The 17,902-nt window shown below is 36.6% G+C and overlaps 3 protein-coding genes across 5 annotated transcripts in view; 2 read left to right on the top strand and 1 right to left on the bottom strand.

The window, feature by feature from the left end:
• The window catches only part of skap1 (src kinase associated phosphoprotein 1), a 38,499-nt gene extending 33,544 nt beyond the window's left edge, over positions 1 to 4,955 (top strand). The window contains exons 12-13 of the mRNA XM_065273295.2: positions 2,273 to 2,366; positions 2,962 to 4,955. Coding sequence (XP_065129367.1) covers positions 2,273 to 2,365 — 93 coding nt within the window. The 3' untranslated portion in view covers position 2,366; positions 2,962 to 4,955. The remainder of the gene's footprint in view (positions 1 to 2,272; positions 2,367 to 2,961) is intronic.
• On the bottom strand, positions 4,217 to 9,076 carry psme3 (proteasome activator subunit 3). The gene is made up of 11 exons (XM_065273300.2): positions 8,920 to 9,076; positions 8,018 to 8,050; positions 7,862 to 7,924; positions 7,660 to 7,764; positions 7,451 to 7,499; positions 7,248 to 7,366; positions 7,092 to 7,160; positions 5,393 to 5,460; positions 5,263 to 5,317; positions 5,089 to 5,175; positions 4,217 to 4,992 (listed from the first exon to the last, which is right to left on the bottom strand). Exons 1-11 carry the CDS (start codon positions 8,968 to 8,970, stop codon positions 4,912 to 4,914), a joined length of 780 nt encoding a protein of 259 aa, XP_065129372.1. The 5' UTR covers positions 8,971 to 9,076; the 3' UTR covers positions 4,217 to 4,911.
• A 370-nt stretch (positions 9,077 to 9,446) lies between these two features.
• On the top strand, positions 9,447 to 17,573 carry nbr1a (NBR1 autophagy cargo receptor a). 3 transcript variants are annotated; one of them, XM_065262451.2, is made up of 21 exons: positions 9,447 to 9,671; positions 10,112 to 10,174; positions 10,306 to 10,324; positions 10,440 to 10,462; positions 10,592 to 10,753; positions 10,938 to 11,015; positions 11,104 to 11,318; positions 11,492 to 11,611; positions 11,793 to 12,038; positions 12,290 to 12,449; positions 12,535 to 12,783; positions 12,889 to 13,017; positions 13,100 to 13,175; positions 13,277 to 13,381; positions 13,537 to 13,713; positions 13,802 to 13,933; positions 14,030 to 14,495; positions 15,032 to 15,114; positions 16,011 to 16,077; positions 16,382 to 16,481; positions 16,699 to 17,573. In XM_065262451.2, exons 1-21 carry the CDS (start codon positions 9,570 to 9,572, stop codon positions 16,876 to 16,878), a joined length of 2,952 nt encoding a protein of 983 aa, XP_065118523.2. In that variant the 5' UTR covers positions 9,447 to 9,569; the 3' UTR covers positions 16,879 to 17,573. The 3 variants fall into 3 exon arrangements, with proteins under 3 accessions (XP_065118523.2, XP_065118521.2, XP_065118519.2); XM_065262449.2 differs by having other exon boundaries at positions 10,592 to 10,774; XM_065262447.2 differs by having other exon boundaries at positions 10,592 to 10,774; positions 10,935 to 11,015.
• The last annotated feature ends 329 nt before the right edge of the window (positions 17,574 to 17,902 follow it).

Here is a 17,902-nt window from a genome sequence, read left to right as displayed (position 1 = left end):
GACATCACTTGACTTTCTTCTTTCAATTTCCTGGAGATCTATGAAGAGACGCCCATATAAGTCCACTGTCTCTTTTCCGTTATCAGAAATCTTCTCATTTATCTCATGATTTCATATGAAGCTTTTAGTTTAAGTCACTGGTGTGACCTCCTTTATTGTTTGGGAATTGCAAAAAAAAACAAAAATTAGAATACAAATGGATTAAACTACTTAATTTAGTGAATATACAATGACTGACAACATGTGGGTTGATACTTTGCAGCAGAAATTTTGTAAAATGCAGTTTTCATGAATTGTCACTGGTGTTACTGTCACTGGTGTTACCTTTCTTTTGGGTAACAGCAGTGAAGATCAGTAACACCAGTGACTGGCGATTTGTTGTGTCACTGGTGTTACTGGTGTTTTTTTCTTTCACATTAAATTAAATCTTTCACATGTGACATGATAATAAATTGTAATGCAATGAATGCTACACTTAAGAATTAAGCTTTAAAGCTGAAAAAATGTAATATAATATTTCATAAACGCCTTTAATATTGCTAAACAAGTAAGGTAAAAAAAACGGTCTATACAGTCTTGAAGTACATGCACACAAAAAATAAAAAAATCATTAAGCTGTCATTTATGTGTACTAATAAAGTCAAAGAGTAATCTAATAATGTGGTCTAAGTTTAAATGTTAGAAAAAGAAATACATTTTATAACATCTTGCCATGCCATAAGTGGACGTTTTTTGTAGAATGACCTTTTTTATTTTCAACCCAGCAAAAAGGATGAACCCTACCTGTTGGGATAACAGGGGATATTTCAACCCAAAATGCTGTTTTTTAACCCATTGTTGGGGCAAATATAAACATCTCCAATGGCTTGGTTTGTCTATTTATGATCCAACACTGGGTTGAATATAACCCAGCATTTTTTAGAGAATGGACTACTTTGATAATTTATACTGAATTTTTTTTACCTACAATTAATAGCAATTTTCTTTCAATTTAAATTAATTCTATTTACAATTTTGTATTCAGTTTGCAACCTCATTTTAAATGAATCAGCTTAGGAGGAATCGAAACAAAATGCTTTGTTTCTTTATTCATTTACTTCAGTTCTGTCCGTAGCTGTATGTGTCTGAAACAGTTGAAGTTTTTAGATGCACTTTATGCTACGGAGGCGTTGATGCCCCGGCGGCTTTCATCTCATTGTCCAGATGGAATTTATTCCATATAGCATCATTAAAACAGCTCATCTGCATGGGCTGAAGCTACATTAGGCTCTCAGCACTGTGGGTGTGCTTAAAGAGAGGATGGTAATTAGTTCCTACTCTCCACAGCAGGCAGTGGATGAATGACATGCTCATCATGTCTAAATGTACAGTGTGTGCTCCTGGAATACCTAAGCACTTAAAACCTTGCGTCTCTCAACATCGCTTCATCTCCTAGTTCTTTAAGCTCTTCATTTATAACCTTCTGTCCAGTTGAATCTGGACCACCGTGGAATCTGTCATCATTCATTAAAGTTCAGATCTGTGGCTCTCCACCACTTACTATAAAGTGTCAGAGCTTTGGCATGAAATAAATCCAGAAGGTATTTGATTAAGGAGAGGAGGGAAAACATTTTAAGATTCAGATCTGTATTTAAATTCACATTAATATTTTAGTGGCTTAGTTCACATCCAATTCACATATTGTATTAATGGTGCACTTTTTAATATGGTTAACATTTTAATACATTATTTCAGCAAATATATATTTAAATATTTTATATTCACTGTATGTGCGTTTAAAATCTTTAACACACCATAAGTAGCAACAAAGTACAAAAATGTAAAAAAAACATAAAAATCTAATTTGTTGGGTTGACAATCATAAAATAATATGTAAACTGTTCATAAGAAAAAAAAGAATAAAAAAGAATAAATAGACACTTAATTTTAATTCAGATGTGTATTTCTGTATAGTGCTTTCACAATTTGGCATTGTGGCAAAGCAGCTTTACGGTACTACAGGCATAAATAAAAACTAAGTCTTTAAAATATATTGATAATATTACAAAGTTTTATACGGAGAAAATTTAAATAAAAACAAAAAGTACATTTTATTCTGAGAAAAAGCTTAAGTAACAGAATTCTTACATCTTTAAATATTTAGAAACACATACTTTATTTTTATCTACGCAAATGCACTAAATAAAAATGTGTTGAGCCTATAAGTGTTTATAAGTGCCCTTATATTATTGTTAACCACCAGTAAATTTCTACCTCTTTCATTCTAATCTAGGAATATAACATTCATGGATGGTGGGTCGGGGAGCTGGATGGTGATATTGGCATTGTCCCAAAAGAATTTTTACATCCTGCTTATATCCTGTGAGGTACTTACATTCACAATTATTCATTGTTTGTTTTACATTATGACTGAAACAGTATAGTAAAACCTTTAGTTCAAGGATTAAATATCAGTGTATTAATGGGTTGACACAGTTATAAAGAATTTGTTTTAATTGACAATTATTATTTTAAAATGTTGAAACATTGAAACCAACCCTCCCATGCTGACACCTGCTGGAAATAACTGCAACTACCCAAAAATACATGGCCGCATGATATTAGGGTTTGGAGCCTATTTTTACAGTCTGTGTTTGGAGCAAATTAGAAAATTTGTGACCCTGTGCCCTGTCTATGAAATGTAGCTAAAGTCTCATAATGTAAATTAGCAATTAGAAACATTTATTAGAGAATTAGAAAAGTTTAATTTCAATCATTGATTTAATTTTAATCTTTGACATAATCTTACTCAATATTAAAAATGTCAAAGTTATATTTTCACAGAACGTTCTTTACATTATATAAGATGATTTTATGTAATTAAAGTAAATACAATAATAGACACAGACTGGGTCACATATTGATTAAACCACTTTTATATATTGTTTTCTAAATTTGTTTTTTTCTCTCTCTCTCTTCTAGGTCCATAGGATAATTGTGTAATATATGGAATTTCGACATGTGCAACATTTATGTTTTGGAATAAGTTCTGTGTTTTTTCTAAAGTCTTTGAGTAGATATGAATTGTAAATTTAGTTTTATTACCTAGAAGCATACATAAAACAGTAATACCTGAGATTATCTCTTGGTAACTTGGTTAATGTACACTAATGGGCTTAACAAAAGCCTTCTGTTTTATATTAATATCAGTTTTATGATCTGCTTAAATATAAGCAACCTTTATTCAATTGAAGCATGTATAAAACACCATTCAAAACAACCCCTTTAATTCATTTAGCAGTAGTTTGCTACCAGGTCATATTTTAGCAGCTCAAAACATTATAATTTCATGCAATTTAAAGGGTACCATACTGTCTTAAGAGCCCTCTACTGGTTGTTTTTAGTTATTTTACAGTATACCAACGTTCATGTTTTTGCAATAATTTACTTGGGTATTTCTACACCAAATTTCCCATTTGTTAAATGAACACTGCTTGGTGTGTTTATATATATATATCCACCCAGAGTAACACTGAATAGGTGTTGAAGTTTATTATGTGTCATGATTATGTTTATATGAAGAATGCAAAAAATGATTCAGTGTTCATTTTTTATCTATATCTAAACACCAAGCAGTGTTCATTTAACAAATGGGAAATTTGGTGTAGAAATACCCAAGTTTATATACACACCAAGCAGTGTTAATTTAACACTGGAGATTTTGCTGTGAATGAATGCTGAGGACATCACAGTAAAAATGTAACCTGTCGAACTATAGTAAAATTAAAAAGGTTAATCAAGGCTGCATAACAAGTGTATTGTGTCCTGTGTGACGTTTAACATGCATGTATTCATTCACATACTGCATTGTGGCAAATTCTTAATTAACATAAACGTGAACCTGGAACACAAAACTATTTTTGAAATTGAGATTTACACATGATCTGCAAGCTGTATATATATATGTTTTTAGGATAGACAATATTTGGCTGAGATGCATCTATTTGAAAATCTTGGGGGGGGGGGGTGCAAAAAAAAAAATCTAAATGATCTTTACTTTGTTTCTTCTCATTAAGGCATTAAAAATATTGATAATTTTGACCCATACAATATATATTGTTGTCTATTGCTACAAATATACCTGTGCTACTTATTATTGGTTTTGTGGTTCAGGGTCATAAATATTTTAAAATCTAATAAAATGAAAGAACAAAGAAGAGCAGTTAAAGATGTCCTCTTAATGTATTGTAAAAACAATAGTTTATTCAGCAAAATGTATCACTCAAAACTGGACAAAAAGAACCATAAAAAGCTTCCAGAATTTGAAGTTTCAGATGAAAAATCTATGTAACTCATTTTGTAATAACAACTGTCAGCTCAGTCCAAATAAACTTTTGCACAAAAACTGCTCCCACTTTAGCCTACATGTACATGTCAGATACAACAACATAAAACCACTTGTGAAATACAGCATTGATGAGAGCTTCTTCTTTCCGATTGGAGAAACTGACCATCATGGGTGGATGACTCTTATAAATCATATTACCCCTGAAGAGGCCCAGAAATACTTAAAATGTCCTGAAGTCCTACAGAACAATGTGTAATTTGGCTTTGCAAAAGATAAAAAGAAACCCACTGGTGAGATGTTTCTTTAATAAAGAAAATTTGAGACAGTTTCCTTGGGACGCATGTTTAGGCTCTGCCTTAATACATTGACACTGTCCGTTTAGAAACAAAACAAAAGGGCTTAGTTTTAAAGGGTTTAAAATAGTAACCATATTTTACCATTCTATCTTAAGTGGCATGTTCTCAGGCCTATATGAACAGGCCTGGTTATAATGGATGACGGGACTACTCTGGAACTGAAGGCGAAAGTCAACGCCAACTCCAAAGCGGGGAACAATTGGCTAAGAATAAAAGAGGATGGTGATCCTAGTAAAGAGCATCACTATTGCTGCTCCTCGGCCTCTTTATCTTTTCAATGTTCTTCAGGATCATGTCATGTAATGTTACCTGCGGGACAATTAAGTATTTATACAAATTATTACCATGCCATGTCAAGAGGAGAATAGTAGTATTTGCATTTTTGTTTGTTTTGGAAATACTTACATATTGATTTCTCAATTCTGACACTATAATCTTAAGACTGATGTATTCCTTTTCGTCAATCTCTGTCACTGTACGACGATAGTCCTCCTATGAAAAATAATTCGGTCTATTAAACAAAACTAAGGCTTAAAAATAAAGTATTTATTACGCTTCGATTTACTGACAGAAACTTACAACATGAGGGTATTTAGCTATTTTGGAAACCAGCTTTGCTCTTGTGATGTAGTATCTTTGGAAAGAAAATGGATATTAAAAAGCTGAATCTGCCTGACAACATTAATGATGGGCACTGACTGTGAAGTACCTTGATATCTGGTCTAAGTAAGATGCTGCCTCGCCTTCAACCGTTCTCAGTTCTGCAACGGTCTCCTCCTATTGAAGAAGAAAATGACAAACATCAAGTCACAAATCTAAGATTTCACATTAAAAGGTAGGAAGTCCAATTTCATTGGTTAATCATTACATGCAACAAATATAATACAAAAGCTTTTGCAATATGCATAAAAGTACAACTGTATTGTTAGAAAAAATGGTCCCTGGCTGTAACTGTGGTGATACCCCAGTGTTGACCATGCATTGATTTATTCGTGGCTGCCCGCCACAGAATCAACACTGGCTGCCACAAATAGATTTTTCATGACTCGCATTTACATTTTTATTTTACAATTTAAACGGCTTAATTCATTGTCCCCTCTCTCTTATGTTGCGTGCTGCACCTCTTCAGTGCGCGCCTCTCTCTCACATGACAGTGAAAAGGTGGCAGTGTTTTCGATGTCCATTCCTCCATATATTTTCCAGGATTCCCAGGCCAAGTCAAGTTTCAAAATTTCTGACTTTTACTGACTAAAAAGCAAAATATGTCCAGGATGCCGTGAGCCTTGATAACAGTGTACACACCGAGTTTGTAGCTTTAATGCATGAAATGAATAAACCGTGCCAATAAACAACTGTTTAAATTGTAGTCAGTGGAGCCTTGGACCCGATATGGTATTAAAATTATACAAAATTCCCTGATTTTTAATGTTTGAAAGACCTTTTAAAATACCATGATATTCCAGAAATTCCATGACCCATGGGAACTTCTTTTTCACATAAACAGTCATGGATGTTACTGACAGAAAAGTCAGCTGATCGAGTTTATCATGACTTAAAGAAAGGTTAGCAGTAGTGTCTCCCACACACACCCCCGTTCTCTTGGTGCGAGTCTGTGTGCAAGCTTTCTCCCTCCCTATGACGCATTATGCCAGCGCATGTGTTCTGTAGTGTAACTCTTTGTAATAGCAACAATGTATTCTCTCATATTTCTGAATTTGCACCAAATTATCTGCACTATACGCAATAAAACTATCACACGCATTTAAAACTAAAAAGGGCTCATAACACAACAACACTTGAGAAGAGCAACATGAGGTGTAACTGGATCGTGTTTAGTCACTATTTTATAGTCTACTCGTTTTATGTCTGAAAACAGAACAGATATGTAAAAATGGCATTCAGTTGTTTTAAAGTGCAATATAATGTGACAGATCAAAGAGTAGAAGTGAAACACATTTTTAGGTGCCAACACTCGATCAAAGGCAAACATGATGTCACATATGCTAATTAGTGTGTGACATCATCAGTGCCACAGTCTCTCAATATCCTGTGGGAAACACTGTACCCTTTTAAAAAGTACACCTGTGCACCCAAAGAGCATACTGTAATATTTATGGAATAAGTAAGAATTTAGTAATAAAAATTGCTTTTGCAGGAAACACCTTCCACAGGTATAAATGTGTTTTTTCAATTCTTATCCGAGGTACATAATTTGAACCCTTTTAAAAAGTATACATTTGCACCTAGAGTTCATATTAATACCTCCCTCACGGGTACATATTGGTACCAAATGCATACATATCTGTACCTAAAGGGACATTTTTGGACCTTTAACAGAGTACTGCCTCAAAAGTGGGATCATTTTTGACCATTTTTCTGATAATGTAAAAAAAATAAGGGAAACCTACTTGAATTGAGACGCCAAAATTGTTGCCGTCTTCTATTCTTGGGATTAACAACTGAACCCACATTTTGACCTGAAAATCAAAGAAAATAACATTAGTTACAGAACATGCTTTTCAATAAGCAGTAGGGTGTCTGAAAATATGAGTGCATGAACCCACCGTGTTGCACTTCTCAATAAGAGTTCTGATTTCAGGCTTGACTTTTTCAATCAGGTCCACCAGCTTGCCATTACTTTTCATCATTCCACCAGGCATGACAAAGACTTTGGTCCCGCCAACTACAAACATACCAGAATCAAATTATTGCAGAGTATTGCAAACAACTGCCACATTTTGATAGTTTTCTAGACAAGAGAACTCACCTTTGTCGTCTCCTGCACCATCTTCCAGTTTCCTCTTTTTAGCATTTTGCTATCGAGGAAAAATGTCAAGGTTATGGACTAGTCTTTTAATACAAAACAAATGTACATTTTTTTAACACAATACAGATAAACTATTTCTTAAACATTTCAATAATAGATTGGATATTACATTTTCTCAACAACAACAATTTTTTTTTTAAATAGCTTACTCCTTCAAGTCCATCATGGATGTCTGCAAGTAGAATTGGGTCTGGTACCGTCAAATTGATTTCTGAATGAATTTCTTTCAACTCACGAATATTAATTGTGGGATCCTAAAAAAAGAAAACAAACTTTATAACAACCACGATTACACGTGTGTTTTGTACAGGTGGGTAAGAAAAAATAGCTTTAATTTCCAGAATGCAACACCTTCAAAAACTGGTCCAACTCTAACAATTTCTTCGGGAAAAAGTTTGCGACCAGGTCTTCAGCCTAAATTTAAATAAAAAATTTAACAGAAACAATAAGCTTTTATCAAACTAGATACAGTAAATACTGTTATATAATTATCAAACTGTAATTTACCTCTGCTGTAATTCGTTCCCTGAAAGCATCAACCTGGACAAAAGACAAAATGAAATTTAATTGCAAAACAAAAATTGTCCCAGTTACAATTCAAAATGTCACGTGAGTCAGAAGTCAAGAGTAAGAAATCTTTGAAAGGGAAAATTGGACATGAATTGAACAAACCAATTCTCACTCTTTAGACTACAGGTAGTAGGGCTTGTCGGTATATCGAGTTTTGGTAATAAATCGGTATTTTTCATAGCGGGATATGGAATGAGACAATACAGTCTTTGTAACAGAAGCTCTGCCAGAAATATACACTAAGGTCAGACATAAGCTTTCCAAATAGCTTGCATGTTGTGCATCTGTATATTTTCAATCAATGAGGAAAACCGGGTCTTTGAACCTTATTTTCATCATAGGCTCTTTCAATAAAGGTGAAGTTAATGGTTACATCTCACATGAGGCCGTATTTACCGTATATCGCCATTCATCCCAAAATTACAGAGATATGAATTTTGAAGTCCTAAACGATCTTCTGTGTAATCACATGTTAATGTAACATGGTTAAATATACAAACATACTTTAATCTCTCCGATCAGTACAAACTCGTGTGCCCGTTTTTCCTCTGCTAACTGCCGCAGCGCATGCTGTTGTGCTACAAACACGCTTCATCCACGCACTCCAGGTCACTAGCTCTCCCACTGCATGTGAGAGCCCCAATTTTCCAATAAAGACTTTATATGTAAATTAATTTTACATCACAATACGCAAGTTCTTAATAAGTAGTTTTTAAAGTAAACACGCGTGTGAAAGTTGGCGAGATGACTCACGCGCAAGCCGGCTTGCCCGTTACTAGCCTGCTAACGTTGCTCATCTAATCGTTAATTTTGAATAAAGGTAACTGGAAAATGATTACCTTTGTTTTGATTTCATTATCCACCTTAATAAGCGAAGACATCGTATTCATTCAATAAACGAGAAAAGATAGAGATTGTCCTAAAAGCTTTAACTATACGTGTGGCTCACAAACTGCTGTCAGCCACAAGGCTCTGGCGCGCTTCTAGATGACGTACACACCATTAAAGACACAAGGCGCATGCCCGAGTATTATTTTCCTTTTTGTAAAAAAATATTGCGTGATTGAAATATTAACACATGTAACAGCACATATAATACTTTAAGATGGTTTAAAATATTTTAATGTTAATATTTTTACGTGAAAAAAATATTTCCCACCTTCTCAGTTGTAATGCTTTTATTTAGATTTGGTACTCTTACTGTTTATATTTATTAAGAGACGGCATAATTTCATGTAAAACATATGTTTTTTTGGTTTTAGACAGTTTCATATTTATCCGTATGAAACTTTACAAACAATAAAAAAATATATTTTGTAAATCACACGTAAAGATGAAACACTTCCTGTCACGTGTGTTGGGGGCGTGTACGATTCCAGCGATGTAAACAACAACGCAAAAGACAAGTCTGACAGTATTGACACCAGTACGGGCATTCAGATCGTCACATCCACGCATCAAACGGTTCATCTGACTTTGGCTCACAGTCATGAACCTCCCCGTCACTGTCAAAGTGAACTTTAGGGGCAATGTGAAGAAATTTCCCGTCTTGGACACGAACAAAGCACAGTGGGATACTGTAGAGGCCTGGGTAAGGAGTCATTAAGCCTTGCTAGGTGGCGTTTATGTGGGGACGTTTAGATTTTTGTTCTTGGAAGGCCGAAGTAGCCGAGGCCTACATAAATAAACCTTAATCGGGATATAAGACGTTTAAACCTAAGTCGAGACACATGATCCTATGATAGCAGCTATGGTTTAACACATCAATAGGATCATACGTCTAAATACAATAAATATTATTGAATCATAACAAAATGTGTGTCATTAGGTTTTTGACCTTTGTGTTCGAACATAAATCAGATTACAGGTTGTAAATAAAGTGTCATTTTGGAAAATATTTTATTTTTACTTTGATCTACTGTATTGTCTGTCAATCTTCGATGTCATTATTTAAATAATTATTTTTCGTACCGTACAGTTTGTAATTTTGTTTGTTGATTAGCTGACAGTAGTTTCGTCTTTATGATATAGATCAAAACTACATTTGGCTTGATTCATTTCCAAGTGAAATATTTTGACGAGGACAACGAGGAGGTAAATAATGTTTCTTAATGTGTTTTTATATTTCAATTTACACAATATTTATACAGGTTACAGTAATTAATTTATTATTTATATTTTATGAGTCTTCTATTGACATTGTCCTCTTATGTTTACCTTTACAGGTGTGCATAAACAGTCAAGGTTTGTATTTAGCATAAAATACAGTTTAAACCAAATATGTTACTTGTGTAATGTGACAATATTAATTCATAATAAACATTAAATATTGTTTTTATTATTAATATCAACATTACAGATGAATACACAGAAGCACTAAAGGTAAATTTGAAAATATAAATTATTTTGTAGTATTTTGTGTGATTGTAGTGCTATGATAAAGCTCTGTCATATTTTATTTGTTCTATTTTTCGTACAGAAGTTTTGACTTTCTTAATTTTTCCCATCCAGAGTTCATTTAAACAAAGCAACCAGCTACATATGAATGTGTATAAGATGAAAGGCCAAGCAGAGGGTGGTGCTGTAAAGACGGAGCTAAAGGAACTAAAGATCGATCCCAGACCTGCTCCTCCATATCGTGCAAGAGTTAAAATGGCAGATAAAGAGACCCAGGTGACCCCCGAGCGGGAATCTGTAAGCCCTTTACATTTATTATTTTAAAAATTGTGTGTAATTAGACATACTGTATTCTCAAATAATTGTATAGTTATTCATATAGTGCAAGCTATAAAATGTATGAATAATACTCAGGCTTATTATTGACTAAAACCTTACTTTTTTTTTTTTTATTAAGCAGGCCGTTGCAAAGGAAAACAAAGGGATGAAAACTGAAGAGGAAGCAGTCCCAACATGGTTTAAGTCTTACATGGATAGGGTAATTTTATTATTTAAATAACAAAAATTTGGGGAAACTTCTCTCTCGAATTCTCATGTTTCCAAACTGCTTTTTATGCACTTTGCAGTTTAAAGACCAAGTTGTGCGGGAGGTGGTGGACAGGATGTGTAGTGAGTTTTCTGGCCAATGTTGCACACACAAAGCCTCAGATCCTCCTGCAGAGGAGCCAAGCACCTCCGGTACCCAGAAAGCAACCAGCTCCACCACACAAAGAGCCTCCAGCTCGACTCCAAACTGCAGTAGCTGCAAAGGTCCAGCAACCGGTGGAGGATATCAGTGCAGGTAAGAACGTCCTGATGCTTTATCAGGTTCGTCCGGTCCTTGAAATGTTTCAGAGATGCACTTTGATAAGTTTAGTGCTTAGTGTGTCAACATGCACTGTTTATGGGATAATCAAGTTATCAAAGGATATCAAATCTAAGTCCTTAAACGTGTCTTTCTTTTTTTATATACAGTGTCTGCCCATCTTGTATCTTATGTGAGCCCTGCAGTCATAAACACGACCCCAGCCACAACCTAAAGAGAACAAGGACTCCTTTGTCTGTTCCTGAACGTGGAGTCACCCCAGAACCCAGGCAAGCCATATAAATGCTTTTTGCTACTTTAATACTAAACAAACCTCCAGAATTTTGTGTGGAGGTTTTTGTAGTTAAAGCACAAAGGTCATGGGTTTGATTCTCCTTCGGTATTCATGTGATGATTAAATGCACTGTAAGTAGCTTTGGACGAACTTCACTTTGGCTCATTTTCACCCAGGTTTCTGAGGCGGGGTGACAGGACAGTGCGTAAGGCAGAGAGGCAGCGGCTGAAAGCTGAGAGGAGGCAGTTGAAGGCAGAGGTGAAGGAGATCAAGAAGAAGCTGCGGCTGGAGAAGAGAGGTCTGCTGTGGAGTGGAGCCTCTAATGGGACCGGCACCTCGGGCCTTGCCCCTGCTCCTGCCGCGTCTCTAGGACCAGCACCGGCTTCGGCCCTGTGCCCAGACCCTCAGACTTCCAGTCCAGAGTAAGGGCCACACTGAGAGGGGTCAGGGCTGGGTGACCTACCTACCCACCCAGCCCAGAACAATCATTTTCAAGATTATCACATTGTCTGTTATAGTTGAGTTATCGCTGGCAAGTGGATGGAACTACCTCAAAATGCACCTGCTGCCTTTATGTATTACGTCCTTTTTTGCTTTTTTTGATATGAGCTTCAAGGAAAAGACAGACGCTGAAACAAAGCTGTTCTGACAATCCTCTGTGCACTCAAACCAGGGGTCCCAAGGTCTCCTGCTCCACCTTGGTGCCCACAATGACTGCCTTGTTTCTGGATGAGAATCTACCAGATGGCACATGTCTGGAGCCGGGCACCAAGTTCATCAAGTACTGGAAGATGAGGAACACTGGCAACATCAGCTGGACCTCAGATACCAAGGTACTTAAATCAAACAGACATTTCAGAACCGTTTAGATGTTCCTGTCGTATGTTGCAGTTTTGCACTGTGTGTTTGTCTTTGCAGTTGAAGTTTATGTGGGGGAACCTGACTCTGAGTTCACGGGAACAGAAAGAGGTTGCAGTGCCCTTTCTGCAGCCAGGTCAGGTCGGTGTGGTGAGTGTGGCGTTTGTTGCGCCCATTCTGGAGGGCACCTACACCTCCCACTGGCGCCTGGCACACTGCGGGGTGCAGTTTGGACCGAGAGTGTGGTGTAGCATTGTAGTGGTGCCAAACTCAGGGCAGAAACTCAGCTCTCACTGCACCAAATCACTGGTGAGTCCAATGTTCTGAAATATTGACTGTTAAATACGCATACAATGATGTGTGGCTCCTGATGTAGTTATTAAATATTTAAAAAATATTTTTATTTATTTGTAGAGGACTGATCTATATCTAATGGGGAAAGAGGGGATTTTCTGGTCAGGCACCAAAAACTGTGATGCTCAAGTGTCTACTAGCTCCAGGAGAGAATACTGCATCCCCTCTGTGGACTTACTTACAGCACAGGTGGGTATCGCCGGACACAAAAACACTTCCGTATCATGGATGTGTAATGTGTTTGTTCATTAATGTGTTTCTTGTTATTCAGGACCTGTTGTCCTTTGAGCTGTTGGATATAAATATTGTGCAAGAACTGGAGAAAGTCCCAGCCAACACTCCAGTTGGTAAGGCCTCATTTCATTTGCAATTATGTAACACATCCTCAGGGTCATGCGAATAATTAGACCAGCCTTATTGTTTATGATTTATTGTGTGTCCTTCTCAGATATGACCCAATCTCCTCCCCCTCATCACGGATCTTCATTTGGAAAGCACGGAACGGGACCGAGCAAAGTCAAAGTTGGACATTTGGGCGGGAAAAAACATCAAGGTTAGAGAATTGAAGCATCCCAATCTGGAATGGTCACAGCTCCATAGTTATGATTTTTATAATAAATTCTTCGCAGCCCATATCGCAGTATACTGCCTATATAGAGCCTGTTGATGGATGGTTTAATGAACTTGTGACTTTTTGTTTTCTCTTAGTGTTGCCGCCACAGAGACAAAACGATCTCCAGGACATTCCAGCCAATGAGGAAGGAGATGAAGACATCAGTGGGACGCAGTTCGTCTGCGAGACTGTGATTCGTTCGCTAACTTTGGAGGAGGAGCCAGAGCGCAAGCCTAAGCGCAGGACTCGGCCCAATTTGAATAAGACTGACAGTGAGCTTTAGTTTGTTGCATTAACACCTATAGAGGTTTTGATCATTTTACTTTTATTTGTTAATTCTGGCTGTAATTTTCCTCACAGTTCACGACACTACTCGCATTCAGGAAAGATTGTCGCTGATGAAGAACGACAGACCTTTGCCAATCGTTAATAGACCTGAGGCTCCACCCCCTATACCAAAGCCAGTCATAACAGAAGAGCCGGTCATGCCAGGTAATGTGCCAAACTTTAACTTGCTGAATGTACTTAGATGTGCTCTGCTTTCGAGTTATATGGTTTTCAATTGAAAAACATGTGGTATTACCGCAGTATTTTCAGAGGCCTTGATTGGCTCGAATGAGAACATCTACACCGACCCAGCGGCACAGGAGGAGAACGAAGAGGAAGTGGAACAAAAGGCACATGGAAATGATCATGAGAAAGAGGAAGAAGTGGGAGAGTGGGATGAGGTGAGCAGCCAGGTGTCCTCTGCCTCATCAGAGGACTACATTGTCATCCTGCCTGACTGCTTCGATACTTCCAGGCCCCTCGGAGACTCCATGTATAGCTCAGCAATGTCCCAGAGTGCAGTCCCTCTCGCCAACCAACCGGAGGCACCACAAGTCCAGAGCACCACAGAAGGAGAGACCGAAGAGACCACCCTTGTTCCAGCTCTTCAAAATAGCCTGAATAAGATGCTCTGCACCTCTCAGATACTGGACACCCCTCCTCTAATTCCAGAGGTGGTACCTCCTTCCATAATTCTGTCACCAGCTCCAACTCTTCGATCCCATAGGTAAAAATGAAAAAGAGTGTTAATCATTTTCTTAACTCTTTCCCCGTAGTTGAGAAAAGGCTGCCAATGACGAGTTTTTCCGGCAATCCGTATTTCCGCTATTATTGACCAGGTGGCACTCTTACCAAACTTATAAAAAAGGGCAAACTCTGTGTATGTTTTGATAATCGGTCTGAATCTGATCTCTATCTAAAGTTCTTTTCAAAAATGCAATTATCTCAGGTTTTTGTTCAAAACTTTGTATTTTTGAAGAAACCTACACATATTTGAGAGGTAATAAAAAGAAAACATATAAAGGTAGGATAAAATTGGGTTATTTGAAAGCAGAGGGTCTGTTCTTTCATTTGATATATTATATGTTTATATATTTAAAGAAGAACATTTTATGGAAGCATTAAACTTATGTGAAAATCATAAAAAATGCTGCCGCTGGCTGGCAACTTTAAAAAAACTCTGGTGGGGAAAGAGTTAATAATAGTAAATAATGCAAAAACTATAATATGATGTCATATATTAATGATTTTTTATTATTAAAGATCGGTAAGATCTCATGATCTTGAGTTGGCACCAGGGACCTCTGAAGAGAGCACATCACGCCAGCCTGACGATGACACAAGTGGTAAGTTGTCAGTCATGGAAAAATATATTTAAAGGGATAGTTCACCCAAAAATAGAAAATTCTGTCATCATTTTCTCATCCTCATGTTGTTCTAAATCTGTATGAATTACTTTTTTCTGATGAACGCAAAAGAAGATATTTTGAGAAATTATGGTAAGCATACAGCTGATTGTAACCATCGACTTTCATAGTAGAAAAAACAAAAACGATGGAATTCAGTTCAAATTAGATGAATTAATACATACTTATCTTTTTTCAATGCGTGCACTTTTAATCTTTGTACAGTTTTGTTAATCTTTTGCTACTTAATGTGTTAGCATTTAGCGTAGCCCCATTCATTCCTATGGCTCCAAACAAAAGTTTTATTTTGTGCCACCATACGTAACTACTCATGCAACAGTCTTTAAAAAGGAAAAACATGGAAGTGTTTGGTGGCTTCTAAATTCATCCCTGTTTGGAGCCATAGGAATGAATGGGGCTAGGCTAAATGCTAACACATTCACAAGGTGCTGTACAAAGATTAATTGCATGAATTGAAAAAAGATAGTTATGTATTAATATGTCTAAGTTGAGGTAAGAACATAGTAAAATATTGAAAAACTGTGGTGTTTTCCTTTAACATTATTTTTTAAAATATTTTCTTTTGCGATCATCGGAAAAAAAATAAAAGGTTTAAACAACATGAGGATGAGAAAACGATGACAGGATTTTATTTTTTGAGCGCGAAATATATCTTTAAGTATCTTTTGAAAACTTTTTATTTTATTTTTACTCGCATTTGGTGCTCACTTCTCAAATGTTAATTTTGGACCATGATGTAGTTCATGTGATATTTTGAAAGTGGTTGCGTAGTCTTGGAAAGTTTGTTTCAGAATTATGTGTCTGCTTCGCCTCAGGTTGCATAACGGCTCATTCAGAGGCCCATGTTAGTGCCTTTGAGACCTGCAGCTCCCAGGATCTCAGGTAAAACCAAATAATCCACTTTTTAACTTCTAAACATTACAAGTGTAACATAGTGTTTAGATATAGTAAACATAGCCAAGTTTCAAGATAAAGTTGTTTGACTCTAACCACAAAGGAAATGGCTCTGCAGACATTTCAGGTTTCAATGTTATTATAGTGTGGTTAGCATAAAACCTTTCTTGGCACGTCATTTAACAGAGGCAAATATTTAACAATATTGCTGAGTAAAGCATGTTTGCTCTGTTCCTGTTGTTTCACAATCTCTTCAGTCATCATTATTTCACACGCTTTTGTTTTTCTGCAGGGTACGTAACGGTGGGCTGACAGAGGGGCTGGTAAAGGGAGCGCTTTCTGTGGCCGCCTCTGCTTATAAAGCTCTCTTCACAGGCCAGAGCACACCTCAGGTAATTTTTTTTCTCTCACACAGAATAACATCACTTTTTGATGTATTTTGCATGTATCTAAAGTGATTTACAGTGCATTTGAGGTGTACCGTGCAGAAATTGAACCTGCAAGCTTGCTGTTGCTAGCCCCATGCTTCATGCACTTGATTCGTTCTCATTTTTGGTTATCACTAAACTTTGCATGCAATTGATTTTTAACATGCTCATTTACTTACAGCGGCCTGCCGTTGACCCAGCGAGTGAAGATGCCTCCTTGATGGTGGTATTACAGGAGATGGGCTTTAGTAACCAGCTGCTAAACCAGAGGTTGCTGAGAAAGCATCACTACAATTTGCTTGATGTGGTCAGTGAGCTAGTGCAGTTGACCGACAGCGAGTGGCATATCTCGAGACACTAGGAAGTAACACGGCAACCTCAATGAGTACATGAAGAATAAAATTGTAAATGATTTCATTGTGCCGCAGCAATCTCTGCAGGAGCTGGATGGTGTTAAACGCTTCTAATGTTCTTTGTTAGAGATATACGTAGTATGGACCCTTAAAAAGGGTCTACTTAATAGCTGCTATGATGCAATTACGTGATTGTATACTTTTAATGTTTATAAGACGTAATGAATGGGGTAACAGCATATGGTTTATTTAGCAGTCTTTATGCTATCTGTGCCCTACTGACATGTATAGACTTCTATTAGAAAGGCTTCAGGTATCTTTTGTACTGCTTGATAAGCTAAGCATAATTTGAGACGGTGTCCTGAAAGTTTTAGTTTGTTTGGACACTTTAGCCTCCTAGAGGAAGGGAAAAACTATTGCCTGTGTTGATTTGATATTTGTCACAGTGACCTCTATATTTGTAAAGCTTATTTTTGATCACATTAATTAAGGTGTTTGGCTATTAAACTTATAGGAATGTGTGCAATGAGATTTTTTTCGTCATGCTTGACAAAACCAGTGATGGATTAGATGAAGTTTTTGCTAGGCGTCATTTATGATCATCTTTGTTATTTTCATGTGCTACCAATGTATTACTATCAGCTCAAAGGTTATCAGTGGCTTTTGGTGTCCAACACGGTGAATAAAAAACATTCCACATAAACCTTTGTTGGAATTGTGTGTTCAGGACGTGCTGGATTTTATCTACACATGACTGAAATAAGTGTGGTATTTGCTTATACAGCACCATGAATCATTTGCTTTTGTTCAAATTGCCCCAAACAGAAGGTTAATGTACAAACATCGGAACTGCTGAAACAGTGGAATGTTCTAAAGGTTAAAACCGTTATTCCCAAATTCAGCTTCCTCCAAAATGGACAGGAACTAAGCACAGTTTTGTTTTTAACCCTTCTCTTTCTCCTTGTTTGAGTTTTTACACTTTCATTTCATGAATATCAAAACCAGTCGATACAATAATCATGATTCTTATTT

Source organism: Paramisgurnus dabryanus, chromosome 1, assembly GCF_030506205.2.
Source record: "Paramisgurnus dabryanus chromosome 1, PD_genome_1.1, whole genome shotgun sequence".
Taxonomy (NCBI): domain Eukaryota; kingdom Metazoa; phylum Chordata; class Actinopteri; order Cypriniformes; family Cobitidae; genus Paramisgurnus; species Paramisgurnus dabryanus.
The sequence above is the reverse complement of the archived record's forward strand: the minus strand, read 5'-3'. Positions and strand labels throughout refer to the sequence as shown.

What these genes read in the sequence shown, in the direction of transcription:
- psme3 (XM_065273300.2), bottom strand. Translation starts at nt 8,970, where the DNA reads ATGAATACGATGTCTTCGCTTATTAAGGTGGATAATGAAATCAAAACA. An exon ending in GGGAACGAATTACAGCAGAG is followed by an intron (nt 7,925 to 8,017) that starts GTAAATTACAGT and finishes ATTTAAATTTAG; the next exon opens with GCTGAAGACCTGGTCGCAAA. An exon ending in AGTTGGACCAGTTTTTGAAG is followed by an intron (nt 7,765 to 7,861) that starts GTGTTGCATTCT and finishes TTCTTTTTTTAG; the next exon opens with GATCCCACAATTAATATTCG.
- nbr1a (XM_065262447.2), top strand. Translation starts at nt 9,570, where the DNA reads ATGAACCTCCCCGTCACTGTCAAAGTGAACTTTAGGGGCAATGTGAAG. An exon ending in TGGACTTACTTACAGCACAG is followed by an intron (nt 13,018 to 13,099) that starts GTGGGTATCGCC and finishes CTTGTTATTCAG; the next exon opens with GACCTGTTGTCCTTTGAGCT. An exon ending in CAGGCCAGAGCACACCTCAG is followed by an intron (nt 16,482 to 16,698) that starts GTAATTTTTTTT and finishes ATTTACTTACAG; the next exon opens with CGGCCTGCCGTTGACCCAGC.